At 29.3% G+C, this 21,685-nt stretch overlaps 3 protein-coding genes across 3 annotated transcripts; all 3 read left to right on the top strand.

The window, feature by feature from the left end:
* The first annotated feature begins 10,171 nt into the window (after positions 1 to 10,171).
* LOC124841409 (uncharacterized) lies at positions 10,172 to 11,109 on the top strand. The gene has a single exon (XM_047317676.2). It carries the CDS (start codon positions 10,271 to 10,273, stop codon positions 10,910 to 10,912), a length of 642 nt encoding a protein of 213 aa, XP_047173632.1. The 5' UTR covers positions 10,172 to 10,270; the 3' UTR covers positions 10,913 to 11,109.
* Positions 11,110 to 14,781: 3,672 nt separating this feature from the next.
* LOC124841418 (uncharacterized) lies at positions 14,782 to 15,437 on the top strand. Its single transcript, XM_047317686.2, has one exon. The coding sequence runs from the start codon at positions 14,817 to 14,819 to the stop codon at positions 15,435 to 15,437; it is 621 nt and encodes a 206-aa protein (XP_047173642.1). The 5' UTR covers positions 14,782 to 14,816.
* A 5,558-nt stretch (positions 15,438 to 20,995) lies between these two features.
* LOC124841488 (uncharacterized) lies at positions 20,996 to 21,685 on the top strand. Its single transcript, XM_047317770.1, has one exon. The coding sequence runs from the start codon at positions 20,996 to 20,998 to the stop codon at positions 21,683 to 21,685; it is 690 nt and encodes a 229-aa protein (XP_047173726.1).

Here is a 21,685-nt window from a genome sequence, read left to right as displayed (position 1 = left end):
GATTATATTCATACATTAATACCCACCCACATTACATATACATATACATATAAACTTACACCGCAACGTGCGACCACATATGATTAAAAATGGGCACCCATGAAAACGAAGAAAGTCAACAACTTTAAAGTAGTCACAGCCATGGCAACATAAATAATATAATAGAAAGAAGTAAACAGAAGAAAAAGAAAGTGGAAATAATACCTTTACCTGAAGGGGAAGGAAGGATAGATCCAATGGCGGAAGAGTTTGTAATTACAGAGAGCGAGAGATAAGGTATGAGAAAATACAACAGATAGCGAAAGAATAGGGAAAAGGAGCCAAAATTACAGCAAAATTAAGATTTGTTCAAACAAAAATCTCCCTCTGTTGATTTCATGTATGTGCTGTCTTCAAAAACTGTGTATTTATAGAGCGGAGATTGAGGAGGTGATGTAACCATTATAGACAACACTTGTAGACAGTTGGCAACTCCAAATTTCACAGTGGCCCCTCCTATGTACTGTTTTCTGTCCTTTTTCTTTACACTTTTTCGCCATTCGTGCTTCCCTCTTTTATGCCATTCAACGTTACAAAGTTTATAATAACAATATTCTATTTAATCAGCTCAATTGGATTCCATTCTCTTCGTTAGAATGTGTTACACTTTGTTCATACAAATGTGTATAAACTTTTCCATAAAAAAAATTAAAATTTTATTTAATTAAGTAGGCTATCCCTCAAAACATGTTAGACCGGATTTTGAAAGGTTTGAGTTTAACTTTCATCAAAAAAATAAATTATTGACATTTACCGTAGATATTTTTTAAATGTTCCATATGTATGCGCGAAAGTTTTTAGGTTTAATAGATTAGTTTTATAATTTGTTTATACTATCATGATATATAGTATATCTATTATATATACATAATTACAATTATATATAATATGACATAATAAATTAGTTATTTAAAAACTTATTCAAAATAAAATAAAATTATTTTCGAGTTTCACAATTATATAAATGTACATGTTTAATAATTAAAAAAGTGAAATAATTTCATCATTAATATTTATAAATGACAAGATGTGACCCAATTAAACTTTTATAATTATAATTATAGTTATATATATATATATATATATATATATATATATATATATATATATATATATATATATATATATATATATATATATATATATTAAATAGACTGCTTAATTGGATGTAGTTTCTTTAATAATTCTGAGCACAATCTTTTTAACGAAATATATATTTTCTTGTTATTTAAATAATTAATGAGTATGTTGTAACTACCATTGAACCAAAAAAGGAAGAAGGAACCCAGAAACAACTTTTATGCCTTTGTTTCCTTCTCTTCCAATGAAACACAGGAACATCTAATCCGCAATCTTTTTCTAAAACGGAGTCTTTTTAAAACGACACTTCGTTTCTGGATTTTCCTAAACCAATAAACTGTGGTCCCGAATTCAATGGCATTATATTTTGTATAGATGTCCCCAATTTCAGTTAACCTAACTTTTATGAATTTTGTAACACTCATACTATCTTAATTATTCAGATGAATCTAAAGTTCTATATGAAATATATATCCAATAATAGAAATTGATATAATCAATGTACTTTAGAAAGTTACAATAACTATAATGTAAACTATGGTTCAGTTACACCAACTCAAATCAATATTATCTACACATTTTACAACACTATTTCTTTAGAAATGTAACTTCAATGAATACACAATAATGTATAAATATTTTTATGTGGAATATTTAGTTTGGGTATGGTTTTTTAGAAAGCAATACCTAACTTATTTAAACAATTTTTTATCTAAAGGCTGGGTAAGTTCGTTATACAAATAATTATATACAATTAGTAATATTTAACAATGATGAAAAACTATCCACATGCATTTCTTAATGTCTGATGTTGATATCCATATATGTAATTTAAATTATCAGTAAGAATATTTCTTTTCATTAATGTGTGAATGTATTTAATACTACAAACTATATATTGATTTGCTATATTACCTTATGTGTTTGATCTCAAACCAACACAGCATGCTGAATTTAATGCATTTTGTAATTATTCAATTGCAAACAAAGTAGATTAAATGCTACACCATTACACCATTACACCATTAAATATTACACACGGTAGATTAAATGTTAGGTGGTATGAGCAAGTAGCTATCACTTGAACAATACTCTCTTAAAATAGAGTTTGCTAACTATCCCTCATTCAATCTACAACATGGTAACTAAGGCTATATTTGACCATTGCTTATGTCTCATGTAATAGGGGAAAAAACAGTTAAAATGACACTAAAAAGCTTTTGGTGGTTTAAATGAAGCATCATCGAATCACCCAAAACATAAATAAAAGGATAAATTAGTTCAGAGAATGAGACTTCTCAAAAAAAACTAGTAAAACTGTCATAACAAATAAATTCAATGAAATTAAGAATATTAGACTTGTTGAAGTTCTTCATTCTTCCATTGAAGCTCTTCTTGCGCTCTGATATCATCTTTCATTCGTTGGCCAAATTCTTTTGTTTCTTAACGTAATACTTTCTGTGCTTGTGATCATGCCACATTAGCTCTTTGATTCTTCTCTTGATTTTGTTGTCTCTGATAATTCATTATAGACATGATCTTTTGCATAATAGAGGTGTCATCTTTCTCTGATCACGGAATATTCTTCAAGTTTCTTACTTGTTTGGTTCAAATTTTTGTGTGAATGGTTTTATCTATCTTCCAATAAACACCAAAAATATATTATCCAAAATCTTTATAGAATTACTACTTATTTTCCTTAATATATAAATGTTTATTGAACATGCTAGATAACAGCAAGTGATGTAACATGATTCAGTGAAACTTACAACCAGAGAAGAAAATATTATACCTGTCCCACTAATATACGAAGACCTTGGTTACAAAGTCTTTGTCTACAAATAAAAAAATTTAAAAAAAGAGAGTCAAATAAAAGATCTTAATGGATTAATTAAAGTTCCCTTTGACTTTGACGAGAACAAAATCTAATTATACATTCCTAATATTATTATATATGCCTTCAATTAGTTGATGGAAGGAAAAGGAGTGCAAAATCTTTCAAGCGTTTATTTCTGTTACCTGCTTTGTTTCTTCCCTCGCACGTTTCCTAAGGATGGACACGGTCACCGTCTCCAAACCACATTTGTAATGCTTTTGGTAAAATTTTAATGGGTTAAATATAATATTATATTATGTTTACGCGTGATAAAAACACAGTCACGAGATGTAGTTGTTACTAAGAAAAACACAGTAATTAGATGTGAAGTGTCTAATGCCAGAAGCATCCGAACGTCATTATCCTTGTTTCTCACAAAACAAACATAAAAGTGGAGAGTAATAGGTTCTGAATCTCTTTGTGTATTTGGATGGTAAAAACTATGGTAAAGAAACGAAAATATAGGAGTTGAAAATGGTGATGTGATGAAAATGATATTGTTGGAAGGAATGAGGAAAAACGATGAAGAAATATAGTTTCTAGACAAATTTAGTTACTTTCAAAAATATGTTAAAATACTTATATTTTAATATAAGCAGTGTGCATGAAAAGAGAGAGAATAAGATATAGGGAGAAAAGTGAAAGAATGATTTGGAAGGGAAGATATGGAAGAAACAGAAAAAACAAACATGGGTCCCACAAAAAATAGTTTCCAGTCAAGACGGGACAGGAATGCGCCGAAATACACTCACTATTGGAGGTTTTCCAAAAATGGTGTAATTTTTTTAATTTATGGAAAATGAGTAAAATCTTACCTGTTTGTTATTTTATATTGAAAAATTATTTATTTTGTTATAGATAGCTTCTTATTTTAAATTTTTCTCTTAAATTTCTTGATTGATAAATTAAAATTTAATTATAAACATTATTAGGTATTTGTTTTTCAAAATGTTCAAACATATGTATATAATAAAAAGAATCACATATAAAATTTAATAATTTAAAACTTTAAATATATATATACATATAATATAAAGACTAAAAAAAGAAAAAATTAAAGAAAAATATAAATTCTTTATTTTTATTTATCAATCAAATCATTAAAAGAAGATTTGTGAAATTTTAGAAAATCAATTAAGAGTAAAAGTTTTATAAATCAAATTTATATATTTCATTAACACAAAAAAAAAATAACTTATTACATCCGTAAATTTATGTATGCAAGTAGTATATATAAAAAATGTGTGGTGTTTCAATTAAATTGGTATGAGGGTCGGTCGTCCTTTTTTGCTCTGCTCTCTTTTGATCTTTCATTCTTTCTTAGAACGCGATCCACTCTAATGGGTTACTGACCTGCGAAAGATACTCTGATACTCAGATATGTTTCATAAAGAGGTCTATATTTTATTGGGATAGTAATTGTATTATTTATAGAGTTTGTGGCAGTCATGTTCATTGATTAGTTATAGTATATTTTTAAGCAAACAAACCCAATAATCAATAATTAATACCATATATTGGTAAAGCCTAAGGTAATCTGACCTATTAATATCTCATAATTGTCCATGAATAACCATTAACTCCGATCGCTATATTTCATGTAGTACATAAGTCTCCCAAGCCCAAGCAAGCTCTTTTATTCGAAAGAGGTGCGTAGGGATTATTATGAACTTTAAAAGAGGTCGCTCACATTGTATTTAAGGAGCCTATCTTCGATGCTTTAAGTCTTCATTGCTCTCTGTACCCAGCGGCCAACTCTAGGAGTTTTCTTTGGATCTTCTTTTGACACTTTTTCCAATGCAAGAGATTTTCACTCCAAAAAATATGTTTTTAAATAAAATAAAGTAAAAGCTTCAATATTTTATAATTTATTTTTATAATGAAAAGGCATTCGGCTTGAGACAGGAGTTATTTTTCTAACTTCCTACGTTGAGCGGGAATTTCTGAAGTCATTTTTCTGACTTCCCCCGAGCGGTCTTGAAGTAGGAGTCATTTTTCTGACTTCCTGCGTTGAGCGGCGATTTCTGAAATCATTTTTCTGACTTTTCCCCGAGCGGCTTGAGGCAAGAGTCATTTTTCTGATTTCTTGCGTTGAGTGGGAATTTCTGAAGTCATTTTTCTGACTTCTCCCGAGCAGCTTGAGGCAATAGTCATTTTTCTGACTTCTTGGGTTGAGCTGGGATTTCTGAAGTTATTTTTCTCACTTCTCATGAGCGGTCTTGAGGCAGGAGTCATTTTTCTGACTTCCTAAATTGAGTAGGGATTTCTGAGGTCATTTTTCTGACTTCCACCAAGCGGCCATTATAACCTGATACAGTTGAAGGTACATCTGAACCTTTCTGCACATGATATTTTATAATTTAAAATTAAGAGTTGGTAGTATCTGACCAATTTGAGGTATGAACCTTCCTGCACATAATATTTTATAATTTATAATTTAAAACTAAGAGTCGGTAGAACCTGTAGAACCTGACAAGGTTGAACGCATCTCTGAACCATCCTATATGCATAATATTTTATAATTTATAATTAAGAGTTGGTAGAACCTGACCAATTTAAGGTATGAACCTTTCATGCACATAATATTTTATAATTTATAATTTAAAACTAAGAGTCGGTAGAACCTGGTAAGATTGAACGCAACTCTTCTGCATAATATTTTATAATTTAAAATTAAGAGTTGGTAGAATGTGCAGCTCTTAACCATCTTGTGCATAATATTTTATAATTTAAAATTAAAAGTTGGTAGAACTTGACCAAGTTGAACGCATTTCTGAACCATCGTGTGCATAATATTTTATAATTTATAATTTAAAATTAAGAGTTGGTAGAAGCTGACCAGGTTGAACACATTTCTAAAGGTTCTTGTGCAGGATATTTTTACTCACAAAAATATGAGTTAAACAAAATAAAAATTATAATTTATAAATTATAATAAAAAGTATTGGAATCTCACAAGGTTGGATGTAGGGCTGAACTTTCTGAAAGTTCTCAAAACAAAAGAAATGCCTTTAGAAATTATTACGGAATTTTGTACTCTTGTTGCAAAACCAGGTATTGATCCGAAGCAACAATGTCGAGGCCGAGCGCACGTCTACACGTCTGGTTTCTCGTGGTTTCATGGGGATATTGCTCAGTCCCACGGTTCCAAAATGTTTCGATTGAATTGGTTCGAGGGTCTGTCGTCTTTCCTTGCTCTGCTCTCTTTTGATCTTCAATCCTCTCCGAGAACGCGATCCACTCCAATGGGTTGTTGACATGCGGAAGACAATCTGACGCTCAAGTCAGATATGTTTCATAAAAAGATCTATATTTTATTGGGATAGTAAAAGATGATTGTACCTGTCATCAGTTGTATTATTTATAGAGTTTGTAGCAGTGAAGTCGATTGATTAATTATCAGTATATTTTTAGGGAATCAAACTCAATAATCAATAATTAATACCGTATATTTATAAAGCGTAAGGTAATCTAACCTATTAATACTCCATCGATATATTTCATATAGTACATGTGGTAAACATTTTATAATTAAATGGTCAATATTTATATTTGACCTATAAATATTTTATGTAATTTTTTTTATGTTTTATGCTCATAGAAAGAAGTAAATGTTTAAAAACACCTAAAACATTCATTTCTCCTCATTTTCTCCCCTAAGCGAATTATTATGTATGAATGGAGGATGGACAAGAATTTGACGCTAATTTAAGAAAAAATAAATAAATTATTTATGTTAGTTATAAAATCAATCAATATAAATTTATGTCTTCCGTAATTATGATTGACCTACAAATAAACATGAAAAAACTTAAAATAATATAGGTAAAAAGTATTTTTTGTGTGTTAGTGTTTCATTATTAAAAAGTCAAATTATACATAAAATTTCAATAAAACTAGATGCATTTTATAAAAAACTTCATTTCTATAGAACTTTTTTATCTAAACCTCGTGTAACTTTTTCTTTAGATCATAACCTCTCCTCTTATTTGTTTGAAAATTTCGGCCTATCTTATAACTTTTGGTATTAAGAAAAACAAATTTGTTCAATCATATTTGTTTATTAAATAAGTTTTCTTTTATTCTTTTCTTGAGTCAATTTTAAATATTGTTGCATGAGACCTCTAAGATATTTGCATGTTCTTTAGGTAGTTGTAGTTATTTTTTTACTCTTTTGTGATCATAAGGTATGTTGAAATCATTAATCTAAGCTTTCTGTATGAAATTAGAACTTCATGAGAGTTTTAGTCTATACGAAATCCTTAGGAGGGAAGACTCTTATCTAAGGTAAGAGGGACTAGTTTATTTATAATTATTGAATTGTTTTTACATTGATGAATTGAGTATGGTGATGAAATGCTATGGTTTTCTTGTTTGAATTGTTGATTTTTTTTATTGAATTGAAGTCATTATTTATGGAGTCAATTTGACCTGGTTATGAGTGTCTAATTTGCTTTATCAAAGGGTTATTTTGAACTAAAATAAGGTATTATAAAACTAAGAAATAGATAGAATTGCTTAGATAGTCAAGTTCAAAAATTTATCTCAGTCAAATTAGAAGTTGAGAATCTGATACGTACTACCAAACTGTTGGGTGCTATTCCCAAGACCCAAGTTAGCGAGCTTTAATGGTCTAGGGTGTCGGACATTACTTTGGGGTCGTTGGATTCTCATAAGTCAATCACTTCCAATAGTCCAAGACTTTGGGCACCATTTTGTGATGGTATCGGAGGGGGTATTTTTTGAAGAATATACCGCAGCGGAATTAACACTCAGAGAGTGGAAAGCGTATTCGATCACAATTAAACTTAATTTGGTCCTTTTAGTAAAAATAATTTTCTTTCAGAAAATTAATCAAACAGTTGATATACGTAAAATAAAATGAGTGTAGGGAATAAGAAGATCAAGACAGAATTTTTATCCTGGTTCGAATCAAAAGATTCTACGTCCAGTCGTTAATCACTATGAATAGTGATTAACCTTTTTTCACTAAAATATGGTTTGCAGATTACAATCAGATAATCAAAATAAGCAAAGAATAGAAAACACCTTCCTTCGACAAACGAACGGAAGAACCTGCTCAACCAACTTGAAGAGAACTGCTCCGACCTTTGACACACAAAACGCGAGCTTCTCCTATTCACAAGACCAGGCAAGAGCACTCTATCACTTTGAGAACTTCCTCAGACAAACTGTATTCTCAAAATGGCATAGATCCTTTTCACTCACAGAGAGCTTCCCTTAGGCACAAAGCTCTAATACTCTCAATTGAAAAGTTACTTCTAAGAGTTGTGAAGACCTTTATTTATAAGCCTAGTTTCGTGCAGGGTCAAAAACTGAAAAGACATCTCCCAACTGCCACTGATAATCGATTATCATAAGTGATAATCGATTATTTGTGTCCGTTATGGGGTTTTCAAAATGGTGATAATCGATTATCCTGAGCAATAATCGATTATTCCAGAGACTTGGACAAAATTAAATGAAACAGTGATAATCGATTATTCTGTGTAATAATCGATTATTTGCGCAAGCAACTCTCTTTTAAACTGGCTCGTGATAATCGATTATACCTCTTGATAATCGATTATTTGTGCAATGACTCACTACATACGAAAACTTCTAAGAGTTTTTACATCATTACATTTTATCCTGTACATTTGTTTCTACAAAATGCGTTTAACAAATATGCATTTAGAGTCTTCAATTCTTCAGCTTTTATCATCATCAAAACTTTACAGTAGCTTTCAAGATACCAATGCTCCTCATTGGTAACATTTTGGAACCACTGGACACTCACTTAACAATGGGCATCAAGGAGACCTGACTTCAATTCCAACTATTCTTAGGACTCGCTCGAGAACGTTCACTAGGCACCAACCTCTATTTGTGTGTAATTCAAATTTTTATGTTTTCTTTTAAGCATATATATTGATATATGGTTAATAATTGTTGATTTTAACATAAAAAGGTGTTTTATTGTATGGATGATGCTTGTGTAGAGATTTTCAAGGAGTTGCTACGTTGATCTTAAGTTAGAGTTTATTGAATATTGATTTTCTATACAAATTATTATGTCTTTACTATCATACTTACTTAGATGAATATATATCTAGTTATGAGAATTGAAAAAAATTTGTTTCAGTTTAAGGGGTTGAGGATATGCCTTCTTACTCAACTGATCTTCTGCCTCTAAACTTGATCGTCAAATAATCTATAAATCCTTTCGAACTATTTGTTCCATGTGGGAATTAGCTACAGAGAGCACTCTGAGGCTTAAGTTAGTCATGTCAGATATTTTACTTAATATTTCTGTGATAAAAATGGATAATCAGAAATAATTATGTGATCCATTAATAAATTATTTGTACTATTTTTATTAATTTCCAATTAGTGGCTATCATTCTTATTAATTGTCCATTAATAATTGTTATTGTTTAGATTAATTATCAATTAATTATTATTTTGGATCAATCAATTATTTCGTTACTGAACAATCGATTACCTGATCTTGACTCATTAGGTGGTCAAACAGTATAAGATTTATATTTGAAATTTTGATAAAATACCAAATTTTTAAATATCGAATTCACTTTGTAAAGTTGTGGAAAAGAAAGTTGTTTGACTTTGATATGTAATTATAATTCTTGTAAATCTCAATGAAAAATACATACTTTTAAGTCTACTTAATATATATATTTTTTGAATTTTAAGTTAATTTTGAGAGAAAAAAAACAGAAATTCAAGATATTGATAAGTATTTAAAGATATTAACACCATAATATAATTTTAAACATTAAAACTCAATTAAATAAAATTATATTAAAAGATAATTAAATACTTGAATATTAGAACTAAAGCATTATTTAAATCTAATACAATAATATCACATGTGCATTTTAATTTTTTAATCAAAATTCTCTAAATAATATCAATGTTAATTTAAAAGAAAAAATCACATTAAGTTTTTCTTATTATAAAAAATCAATTAAATAAAAAGTAAATGTAAAAAAAATTAAATAATGATTAGAAATTAAATACAAAATTTTGATAAAAACAAAATTGTTAAATATTGTTTATTAACTTGTAAATAAAAAAGCTTCGTAATCATTAGACTCTACATATCTGCTTCCATGCGTAGGGTCGTACACCACTGAGTGGCAGTACTGAGCACAGTGTGCAGTCATGCAGACACGACAAGCTGCTGCTAATTCTCAGCATAAATAAACCCTTTCATTCATTTTCCCCAATTTCTTCCCTCACACGTTTCCAAACATGGCCAGAGTCATAAGCCACACGCACGTTTCCGGGCACGACTTCTACACCATCGACGTTGACGGAGACCCTGTCAAGGTCACTGTCACATCCACCGCCTCTGTCGTGCGCCGTTGGATCACCTCCATTGTCAACCAACATCGCCGCCACGTTTACCTGCGGCGCCTTGTTGTCGGCCTCGGAGTCCAGTGGTCTCCCGGCGGTTCAGATCCTCCGGCGGATACGTTGCAGCTCTGCGTTGGTCGTCGCTGCCTCATCTTCCAACTCGCTCACGCCGACCGCGTGCCGAGGAACCTCCGCACGTTCCTGAATCATAGGTCTCACACCTTCGTCGGATTCTGGAACCATTCGGACCGCCGGAAGCTGGAGAATTCGGAGCACTGTTTGGATATGTGTCGCGATCCTCTGGATCTGAGGTATTTTGCGGAAACTGAGAACGATGACTATCTCGTTCAAGATTCGGTGGAGGAGATAGTGGAGAAATGCCTTGGTTACATAGTGGAGCAGAGGAGGGAGATCAGCATGAGCAATTGGTATAGAAAACATCTTAGCAACGAGCAAATTGCTTATGCTACCGTTGATGCCTACTGTGCGTTCCTCGTTGGAAGAAACAGCAGAGTGTGGAACGTGGAAGCCCGTTAGGTATTAGGTAACTCATGCTACTTTCTTACTATAGCACGAATGCTTCTGGTTCATTTCTTACTTTACTCATTTCACAGTATTATGGTGTTTCCTTATTTTGGATATGTTAGCATGAGAGGGTTTATTTCTCCATTTTAGGCATGTATATTGCGTTCACTACTTTCGAACGGCATTCGGTTTGATGCTTTTTTCTCATTGGAATCGCTGAATTTTTACTAAATAGGTAGGACTTCTGATCATACGACTGCTTTTATTACCATGGCTGAAGAAGAAAGGAAATTTGAAATTTGATTTGTACAGAAAATAAGTAAGAGTTTTTTTTTTTAATTTCAATCTTCTTTTTTTATACTACTTTATTTTTTCTGCAATCTAATAAATATATATTTTACCACCGTCCCTCATTACAAGATATTATCATATATACATCTTCTAAAAGAAAATCTTTCTTTAAAAATATTCTAACCAAAATGTAGGATTCTTTGCTTTCATTATTGATTTCGAATACTAAAACGGTTCATTTTTCAAGGGCTTTCTTTATGTTATTACTTGATCAACTAAGTATATAGAAAAGAAAGCTTGCTCAAGTAGGAACTATAGACATTTAAGAGAACATTATTACAAAAGAAAGAAACTCCGCATTTTCAAATAATAAAGACAGTATGTATGTGTTGGGGGTCGGGAAAATTAATTTTGAAGAGATGTAATTCATGTTTACATTTTTTATTTCAAAATAAATTTTACAACAACACTAAATGACTGTTTGTTTTGAATTAATTTGAAAAACATGCATGCTACTACATTTTGTACCTCAACTTCGAAAAATATCATAAGCTAACCTTTTATACATAATTTTGGATGAGCAACTAAAAAGATTATATTTTTTAAGTAATGTGTTTTTGGGTGAAAGACCTACCATAATTTATATTTAGACATAGTTAAAAAAAAGCATGAAACAAAGTAACCTTTTGTTTACCACCTTTATTTAAAGTGTGTATTAATTAAATAAAAACAATTTAATGTATATTATTGTTTTCATTAATTTTTTAAGTAATCATTTGTAAAGTTCTATTAAAATGTTAACCTAGCTAAACATTCCATAATCTTGACTTGCATCATCTCACATAAAGAAACACTATAGTCCTTTTTACACGAGACGCTAAGACTAATCCATATTCCGAATCCATGTTCACGACAGACGTTAAGACTGATCTCGTTAACAAGAACTAAGATCCAAACACTATTTTCGTTTATTTTATTCTGTTTGTATCTTTCACTATATTATAACAAGGTAGGCACGATTCTTGATCAACTATGTAACATGATAGTTTCAAAAAAAATTGAACCAAAAAATTGAAATTTCCTTATTAAATAATGGATTTGGTTCATATGAAGCAACTGAAAATCCGATTAACTTGTCTTAGGTCTCACGTTTTTTAATGCTTTCCCTTTTCTTACTAATTATCAGTCGTTACTTCCCACATTTCTTATAAAGCTCATTACATGACATGTGTTCAAACATTATGTTTTAAAATTTACAATCACTTCTACCACTCTTAAATTTATTTATGGTAGATATAATTATATATCTTACATTATAAATAGTATCAGTTTTTATGTTAGATTTAAACTATTATTTTATTTAATAAACATAAATATTCATATTCATTTGTCTTGTGTTTTCCGTGGTCATATATATATATATATATATATATATATATATATATATATATATATATATATATAAAATTTAAATTATTTGAAATTATTAAATACCAACAAAACATATATGATCGATTATATAAAATACGTCACTGATTACGATAATTTCATTTCCTAATCAGTATTCAATTCCATTATTAAGAACGTATGTATTGAAATGCTTAAAAGAATTACAGTAGAATAAGATTGAAAACTACAACAAAAACATGTTAAGAGATATTCTCTTTTAAAGTTTTTTTTTTTTTTTAGATTGTGTTTAGATTGAGGAGTGAAATTGAGTGTGAAAAAAAAAACTAAAGAAAGGGAAAAAAGAGAGCAAAAGGTGCAAGCTGAAAAACTGTAAGTTATATTGTTGTGATAAAATTAAAAAAGAGAGTTATAAAGTGATATATTATTATGTGATTAAAATATCTTTCTGTTATAAATTAATTTTAGTTAAAGATTAAATTATAATTATATTAATTTATTTTGTATGAATTTATTTTAATTACAACCACTTTTAATTATACTATTTTATGATTTTATTTATTTTTAATACAAATATTTATTATTTTGGATCTTGTTGTAATATCTCATTTAATAGTGTAAAACTAATAAATAAAACATTACAAATGTGATAATTGATAAAAGTTAAAATAACACATGACTACATTATTAAATCATCCAAAATAATCATGCTAGTATATATAAATTCTCTTACATCAAGACCTTAAGGATTTGAAAACGAGTATTAGTTTTCCAAAAGGTTAAAAAAAAAACGTAGTTTCTATAGTCATACATCTACATAATTACATCATATTCTTTCTAAGTAGCTCAACCCCTACATCCTCATCTACTCAAACCAATGAATGATGATTATTGCACAAGAAAAATGCACAACCTACAAAAAGCACAAACATATACGAGGGTAAACCAGTTTTAAAAGAAATATTATACATTAATAAATAAAGTTGTATTACAATACAATGCACTAAGTTAAGTCATATCATAATTGCAATTCAACCTAAACTAACCACAAAACATTCATAAAACATACATTTCACAAACAAGGTAAAATTATACTAAATTATCCATATACAATGCATTGACGCCAAATTCATTAGAGATATGTGCTTGTGGTGACCTCTATTACTCTACAAAGTCATTGTCAATGTGTTTTGCTTTATTATTCACAAGATTAGTTTCGTTCGTGTCTTAGGCCATTATTATGTCTTTATATTATGACTTGTCACTCCTCTCACAACATAACTTATTCTACTTTATATGAGTGTGAATACTTATTAGAGTGCCAAGATATCTCCTTGTTTGAATCTATACATTAATGCATGCACTAATGAAACATACATCAAAAGGATTTACTCTATGAAATCCATTACATTCTCATCTATTCATAACTCATCATCATACACACTTTACATTCCATATCATACATTTTCAAGTGTATTGCACAAATTTAACAACACATATACAAATGGTTTGAGATTTTAAAAAAATAAAATTGCAGCTTCAAAAAAACTTAGAAAATTATATTTTTAAATTCAAATTAAAGATAATTAAATCAAGAACGTAATGCAAAAAGAACCAACCTAATTAGATAACTGTGAAAAATGTTATGCACTAAGTAACAAAGGTAAAAATGTTAACGATCTAAATTACTATAAACTTATGTTTGAAGAGAATATGGACTCCAAAGACAACTTATGTTTGAAGAGAATATAGAATTTATGTAAGTTAGCAAGGAAATGGAGATTGAGAGTAGAGTGTTTTTTATAAAGAAAAGGAAGAACTCCCTTTTGTTGCGTAATGTGCTCCTAAGGAGGGCATTTAAATGATTTCACACTTCTTATTATTATTATTTTGACATTTATTTATTATTACTTATAATTTTATGATTTTACTATTAGTATTATTAATCTATTGTATTATTTAACATGATAACCAATTTTTATAATTAATATATTATGGAGTGAAGGTTTGAGTAGAAAAAGAATAAGCATGAGAATATAATGAAAGAATGTCATATAATTACATTCTTTCATTTTTTTTTTCTTTTTGCATAGAACTGTGCATGTATTATTTTCCTATCCGGGCCTTTATCAAGCCCTATATAATTGAAATAAGGTCACTTACAAACCTCCGCTCACTGGAGCCAAAACAGTATAGCAGAAGCACTGAAATATAAACCATGGCTATACTCCTTTCCAAAACACACTGCACAACTCACCAATTCTACTCCCTTTTCCTCGGCGGCCGTTACTTCAACGCCACCGTCACCGCCAGCGCTTCCATCGTAAAGCGCTGGCTAGACTCCACGCTCTACTTCAGCCGCAAATACGTCTACCGTAACTGCCTTGTCGTCGGCCTCGGCGTTCATTGGACTCCTGGCCCCGACGACCCGCCGGCGGAAACGCTGCAACTCTGCGTCGGCAGCCGGTGCCTCATCTTCCAACTGGAGCACGCCAACCGCGTACCGAGTAACCTCCGCACCTTGTTGAACAATCCTAACCACACTTTCGTCGGATTCTGGAACCAGTCTGACCGGCGGAAGCTCAAGCTTTCGAAGTTTGAGTTGGAGATGCACAGCGATCCTCTAGATCTGAGGCTGTTCTTCCCGAACCTTACACAGGCTTCGGTTGAAGAGATCGTGATGATGTGTCTCGGTTACGAAGTATCCCAACGGAGGGAGAATAGCTGGAGCATGTGGTATGATTTTGTTCTCAGTGACAAACAAGTTACTTACGCCGCAGTTGACGTTTACTGTGCGTTCCTCATCGCTAGGAATTTCAAAGTCCGGAATTTCAATTAATGTCAACAACAATAATACTTCATTACAGGTAACTAACTTTTTTTTCATTAATTTCTTAACTAGTGATACATCGATTGCAGGCAGCGTATTGTAGTTTAATTCATGCATGCTTTTGAAATTTTCCGGTTAAACACAGTGATGAAGGTAGAAGTGGTTAAGTTCTCGGAGACTGCAGTAAATCTGGCAGCGTTTTTTCAGATTTCACTCACGGCGTCTTTGTTCACAACGATTGGAAACTCCTGTGTAGATTTGTAATGAAAGTGGGAAAATCAATGTGCAAAAGCACGAAAACAATGTATTTTCTTTTTTTGAAAAACTCTGTAAGATGCTAATAAAGTCGTGAAATTCAACACAATACAGACATAATTGATTAAAATAATCAAATAATCGATATCATAAAAACAAGTTAAAATTAATTAATTTAAATCTTGATAATTTATTTTAACATATTTTAAGTAAATTTACATTTTTCAAAAAATATTAAATTAGAATATTTTTTAAAAAATATTTTATTAACTATTATTTAAATATAATAATTTATTAATTAAATTATTTACAAATGTTCATTTATTTTATTTGTTTACACTTCTCGCTATCTCTTACCAACGAGTTTTTATAGACTAAATAAATTTGTCTATAAATTTAAAATTGTTGACACATTTTACCTACAAATTTTTTAAAATAAATTAAATGTGATAAAATTTAATTTTTCTTTAAAAAAATTGATATATTTTCCTGAAAAAAAATGTGAAATAAATGAAATAAAGTTTCCAAGGAACAAGTTAAAATATAAAAGTATCAAGGTAACAAATAAATTAAACTAGGAAAATTTAAAAATATGGAAATCAAAATTATTTAAATGACATGTTCCACCAACAAAATTACTTTTTGCAAAAATTCTTTCCAAAAAAAATGCAAAATCATAATAAGACCCTTTCAATCCAATCATAGGACCAAATACAGAGAATCATCTCCAGTTGCTCCGTTCACAAATGGACATTTTCTCAAAAAAGACATATATAATACTTAATGCGTATTAAGTAAAACAATAAACTAACACTTCTTTATTTGAAATAAATAAAAAAATGTTAAATATTTTATGTTAAGTTATCTTAAGAGTTTCTAATTTATAAAATATATATTATTTTAGCTGACTTTTAACCTATAGTTTACTTAATTGACCATCTTTTATATTTTAATACATTTTTATTATCAATTTTTCAACATTTTAAATTACAAAAACATTAACAATACAAATTAAATTAACATGTATTTAATTATGGGACACTGACTTAAAATTAAGAATAATAAAATTTATAAAAAATAAATTTAGTTTATCAGTAGTTTAATTTAATAAATAAATAAAATACTTTTGTGAAAACAAAAATTAACTAAAACTTTTCCAGTAAACTCATTAAAAATAAATTAAATCGATTAAATAAAAACATAAAGAAATTTTATATAAACATATTTTTTATATATTTTCAGTTTTAATTTCAATATTTTTATTACATATATGTTTTTATCATAGTCTTTTGATAACTATTAGAGTTTAATTTAATTTCGGTGTTTTTGTTATAATTTTATACCATATATATATATATATATATATATATATATATATATATATATATATATATATATATTTGAACTCTTTTTTCAGTTAGAATATTTTAGTAAATTTTGTTTAGTAAAGTGTATCGGGTTTAGTAGACAAAAATATCTTCATATATCATGGATTCTAAATTTTAAGGTCAAAGGTATTTGAATAATTTTCATTCTCAAAAAATAAAAAAATAAAAAACTCTCAAACTCTTACTTACCTTTCTCTCATCCCTTTAATTCTTTCTCTTTCATCTCTCTTACTCCAACCTTCTTTCATTCTATAGTAATTCCAACCGAAAAAAAATAGAAAACACCCACCTAACCCTAATTGAATAAACGAGGAGGAATGTGGATTAAGGTTAGGCGAATGTTTCTGATTTTGTAAATTGGGGCTACTGTAGGATGTCAGAGAAAAGATTAGAGTCAGAGATGAAAAAGAAATGGTTGAGAGAAATGAGGGATAAGAGAGAAGTGAATAAGGGTTTGGAGGTTTTTTGTTTTTTTTTAGTTTTGAGAATGAAATTTATTCAAATATCCTTAACCTTAAAATATTTTTATCTATTAAAATCAGGTACACTTTATTAAAATCAACTGAAAAAAGAGCATAAGTAGATTAGCAAACCATATATATATATATATATATATATATATATATATATATATATATATATATATATATATATATATATATATATATATATATTATATTAAAGCATAAAAGGAAAAGACTAATTATCTCTACATTTATATTAAAGCATTCTATCAACTCATCATGAATGAAAATTCAAAATAACCTAGAAAGTAAATAACAAACTACATTGTTTCATATCAACTAGCATGAAACTTATGCGTACGCACCGACTCGTTTTTCTTTTTGTAAATTATTTTATATCTTTTAAGGTTATATAATCAACATGTCTTTGAATAAATAAGCTTTGAATTTAAAGACGTACAAAAAAACAATTTTATATATAAAGTATTTAATTGTATTAATAGGTTCATGAATTTATTTTCAGTAATGGTCGGCTAATTAAATAATTAAAATGAAAAAAAATTGGTATGAGACTCTTTTGTAAATTCGGGTTTTTTTTTCTTTTTCTTTTTGTCAAATTTGATTAATATGTTTATTTCATTTTTATTAATTTGCTACATATTTTTTTAAAATTGTATTTAAAATTTGAAATTATGTAAAATATTTAATTATAATGTTTGAATAAAGTTAACAGTATTAATGTAATAATTAAATAATAAATAAACTTTGATGTATATTACTTAAAAAATAAACATAAACAATAAAAAAAATGAATTAAAATAGAAAATAGAAATATAAGTTAAACATAATCTAATATTTATCAAAATATATAATATAAATAATTATTGAAACTAAACTTTTTTGTCAATTTAAATATAATCCAATAATCGAATCACAAATAAATAAATAAATATTAAAATATAATTAAGTGAAAAAAAGTTAAACATAATCTAATATTAAAATATAAAACAATAATAATTATTATAATTAATCTTTTATAGAATTAAACGCACTTCAATAAATATTAAAAATATATAGTAATTAATCGTATTTTAATAATAATCACAGATTATATATATATATATATATATATATATATATATATATATATATATATATATATATATATATATATATATATATATTGTAAATATAAAATTGTTGACGAATTTTATTAATAAATTTTTTATTAATGAATTTTAAAATTTAAATTATTAACAAAATTTTTGTGAATAATAAATCTCTTAATGAAACTTTTGAATTAGATTTGTGGAAAACTTATAGAAATGCGACGATGACGCAGAGGTGTAACGAAGGCGGAGAAGAAAGAGAAAGAGGAGAATGATACAAAGGTGTAATCTGATTATGTATTTTTAAATTTTTAGTATTTATAATTTGCATATAACATTTATAAAAGGAACAAAGAACAAATTCAACAATTTTAATATCAAATAATGTAAATTAATAAATCATTACAATGTCATTTGTTCTAAATAAGAAAAATAAACATAATGAAAAATTAATAATACAATGTTTGATGTTAATAATTTATTTATTTTTATTAAGAACACTTTCTTGAGATACGTAATATATAAAAATAATGATAATGTATAACTTTCCACATAATATAAAACATATATTAATTTAATTAATTTTTAAAATCTGACTCACTCTTTTCCCTATAAAATTGAGAAAAAATATGACAGATAGCCAGAAATATCTGTTCCTGCTGGAGCTATTGGGATCAGTAGATTAATGAGTATTCCAAACCATGACACTTACAAATATCTTAATTAATGGATATGTTTTGATAGGTTCTGTAATGCATGAGCGAGTGAGAAGTTTTAGTCTACCTGTGCTCCAAGTGTTTCAAACTACAATGACTTGCTTTAACAGAAGCCATATGATATATACATATATGAATTATCAATGAAGTTTGGTGTTTGTTTCTCATTGAACTTCACGAGCTCTGATAAAACTATCCCTCCACTCTGATATTAAGCATCAGGAGCTGAGTCTAATGCAAAGGAAAATATGAAACAATGTTACAAAGACAACCGTTTAGTTGGTCTTACAAGGAACATATAAAACCGTTTAGATAAACACTGTAATGGATCAATCTTATTCTACTGAGTTATTCCCTTTTTTTCCTTTTGCCATATAAGATATTTTAAGCACTCTTCCATTTCAGACTTTGCCCTCATTTGGCCATGAACCTCAGCTTTCCGCACACGAAAATATGAGCTTTTAGTTACAGTTTTCCTAACAGTACTAATATAAGTATCACCCTTTCTTCTTCATTTCACTCATAGAACATCCCAAAACAACATAAAGAAACTAGTTAAGAAATTTTATTAACTTCTTGGGTTAATTACTATGCCTAGAAATGGAGGCTTCTTTGTATCTTTCATCTTTCCCTACTATTCCTACGGGTCTTCATCAGAGCAGAAGAAAGGTTCACATATAACGTTAGAGTTCTGAGAGCATTGCTCAAACCTTTTTCTGCTTTCTTATGAAATTTTCATTCTCATTCGACTTCTCCTATTAAACTCTCGAACATGATTTCTCAAAAACTGAGAACCCATAAACGAAAAACCTCATACATCATAACATCATGAGGTTCAAACTTCTGTGATGATGGCTACAATATTATATATAAATATTTATATTAGTTAGCTGTATACACTCTGATATCAGTTTAAGCTTAGATCTATAAACAACTTTTTTTTCTTTGTTCTAATTGGAAGCCGGAAAGTTCTGAATAACTTTTGTCAGCATCACAAATTAACACTAGCCCCAACAACCAATTAATTGACTTCTCAATTAATTGGGTTGTTATTCACAACGGCCATGAGGATTCACTTTGCTATCTTGGCCTTATGCAGTTCTGCAGATTATTAAGCCTAAGAACCAATTAATTATTAAGACACAATATTAAAAGTATTAAAATACATACCTTCTACTGTGTGCTTATGAACTCAAGGAAATCAATTCTCTTAATGTTAATGATTTTAGTCACAATATATATTATCCTTTTTATGTTTCTTAGTTCGACTTATGGCTATATAACCAGGAAGATTGTTGTTTGATAGGTTCCTAAATAAACAGGAATTGGACTTTCTTGTGACTTATATTAAGTTAGTGGTGGAGTACTTTAAAAGGAATTTTAAAATAATATTTGTTTCCATGTAGAGAGAGAAAAAGAGAATTTTATAGGAAAACTGTTAGTTGTTGGATACAAAGTTATCTTCCGTGAAAGAAGGATAATATCTGACCCAGTTCTACCTATCTCCGCATATCCTCTTCATTGATTTCGACCATGGACGTTTTTAACACTTAATATTCGGAATCAAATTGAAGTTTTTATAAATACATACTATTCTTCTCCACATTCATGAAAACCTCCCAAAGACACGGAATAATGGAATTCCAAAAAGATTTCCTAACACTCTCCCTAGCAGGTTACACCGACGATGGTGGTCATGAAAATGACCCTGTGACAGCTTTGTTACTCGCAACAAGTCCCGTGTTATCACCACATACAGCGTCCGGCAGCAGCAGCAGCAACAACAACTCAGATGACTACGGTGGTGCTCCTGTTCCTGCTCCTGAAAAAACAACAAAGGGAACCATTCCTCCACCTTTTCCATGGGCCACGAATCAGAGAGCGAGGATCCACAGTTTCAGATACCTGATGCTAAACAAGATTAATAGGATCAGCGGGACCGTTCAGTGCAAGAGGTGCTTGAACGTGTTCGAGATGGAGATTGATGTGAGGAAGAAATTATCTGAGTTGAGGAGATTCACCGAGGGGCAAAAAGAGGACATGAAAAATAGGGCACCCGTTGAGTGGATGAAGCCAGTGTTGCCAAAATGTGAGCATTGTGGCCGAGAAAATAGTGTGACACCCGTCCTTGCCGGTGTGAAGAAGAAGGCCATCAATTGGTTGTTCTTGTTTCTCTCTCAGACGCTGGGCTGTTGCACCATTAAACAACTAAAGTATTTTTGCAAGCACACCAAAAACCATAGAACTGCTTCAAAAAACCACCTGGTTTATATCGCCTATTCAGGACTCTCCAGACAGTTTGCGTCTGAATGCTTCGATTTTTGA

Source organism: Vigna umbellata, chromosome 5, assembly GCF_029865625.1.
Source record: "Vigna umbellata cultivar VRB3 chromosome 5, Vumbellata_1.0, whole genome shotgun sequence".
Classification (NCBI taxonomy): Eukaryota; Viridiplantae; Streptophyta; class Magnoliopsida; order Fabales; family Fabaceae; genus Vigna; species Vigna umbellata.
The sequence above is the reverse complement of the archived record's forward strand: the minus strand, read 5'-3'. Positions and strand labels throughout refer to the sequence as shown.

Bases quoted from the DNA above. Each gene is read 5' to 3' on its own strand.
- LOC124841409 (XM_047317676.2), top strand. From the start codon at position 10,271: ATGGCCAGAGTCATAAGCCACACGCACGTTTCCGGGCACGACTTCTAC.
- LOC124841418 (XM_047317686.2), top strand. From the start codon at position 14,817: ATGGCTATACTCCTTTCCAAAACACACTGCACAACTCACCAATTCTAC.
- LOC124841488 (XM_047317770.1), top strand. From the start codon at position 20,996: ATGGAATTCCAAAAAGATTTCCTAACACTCTCCCTAGCAGGTTACACC.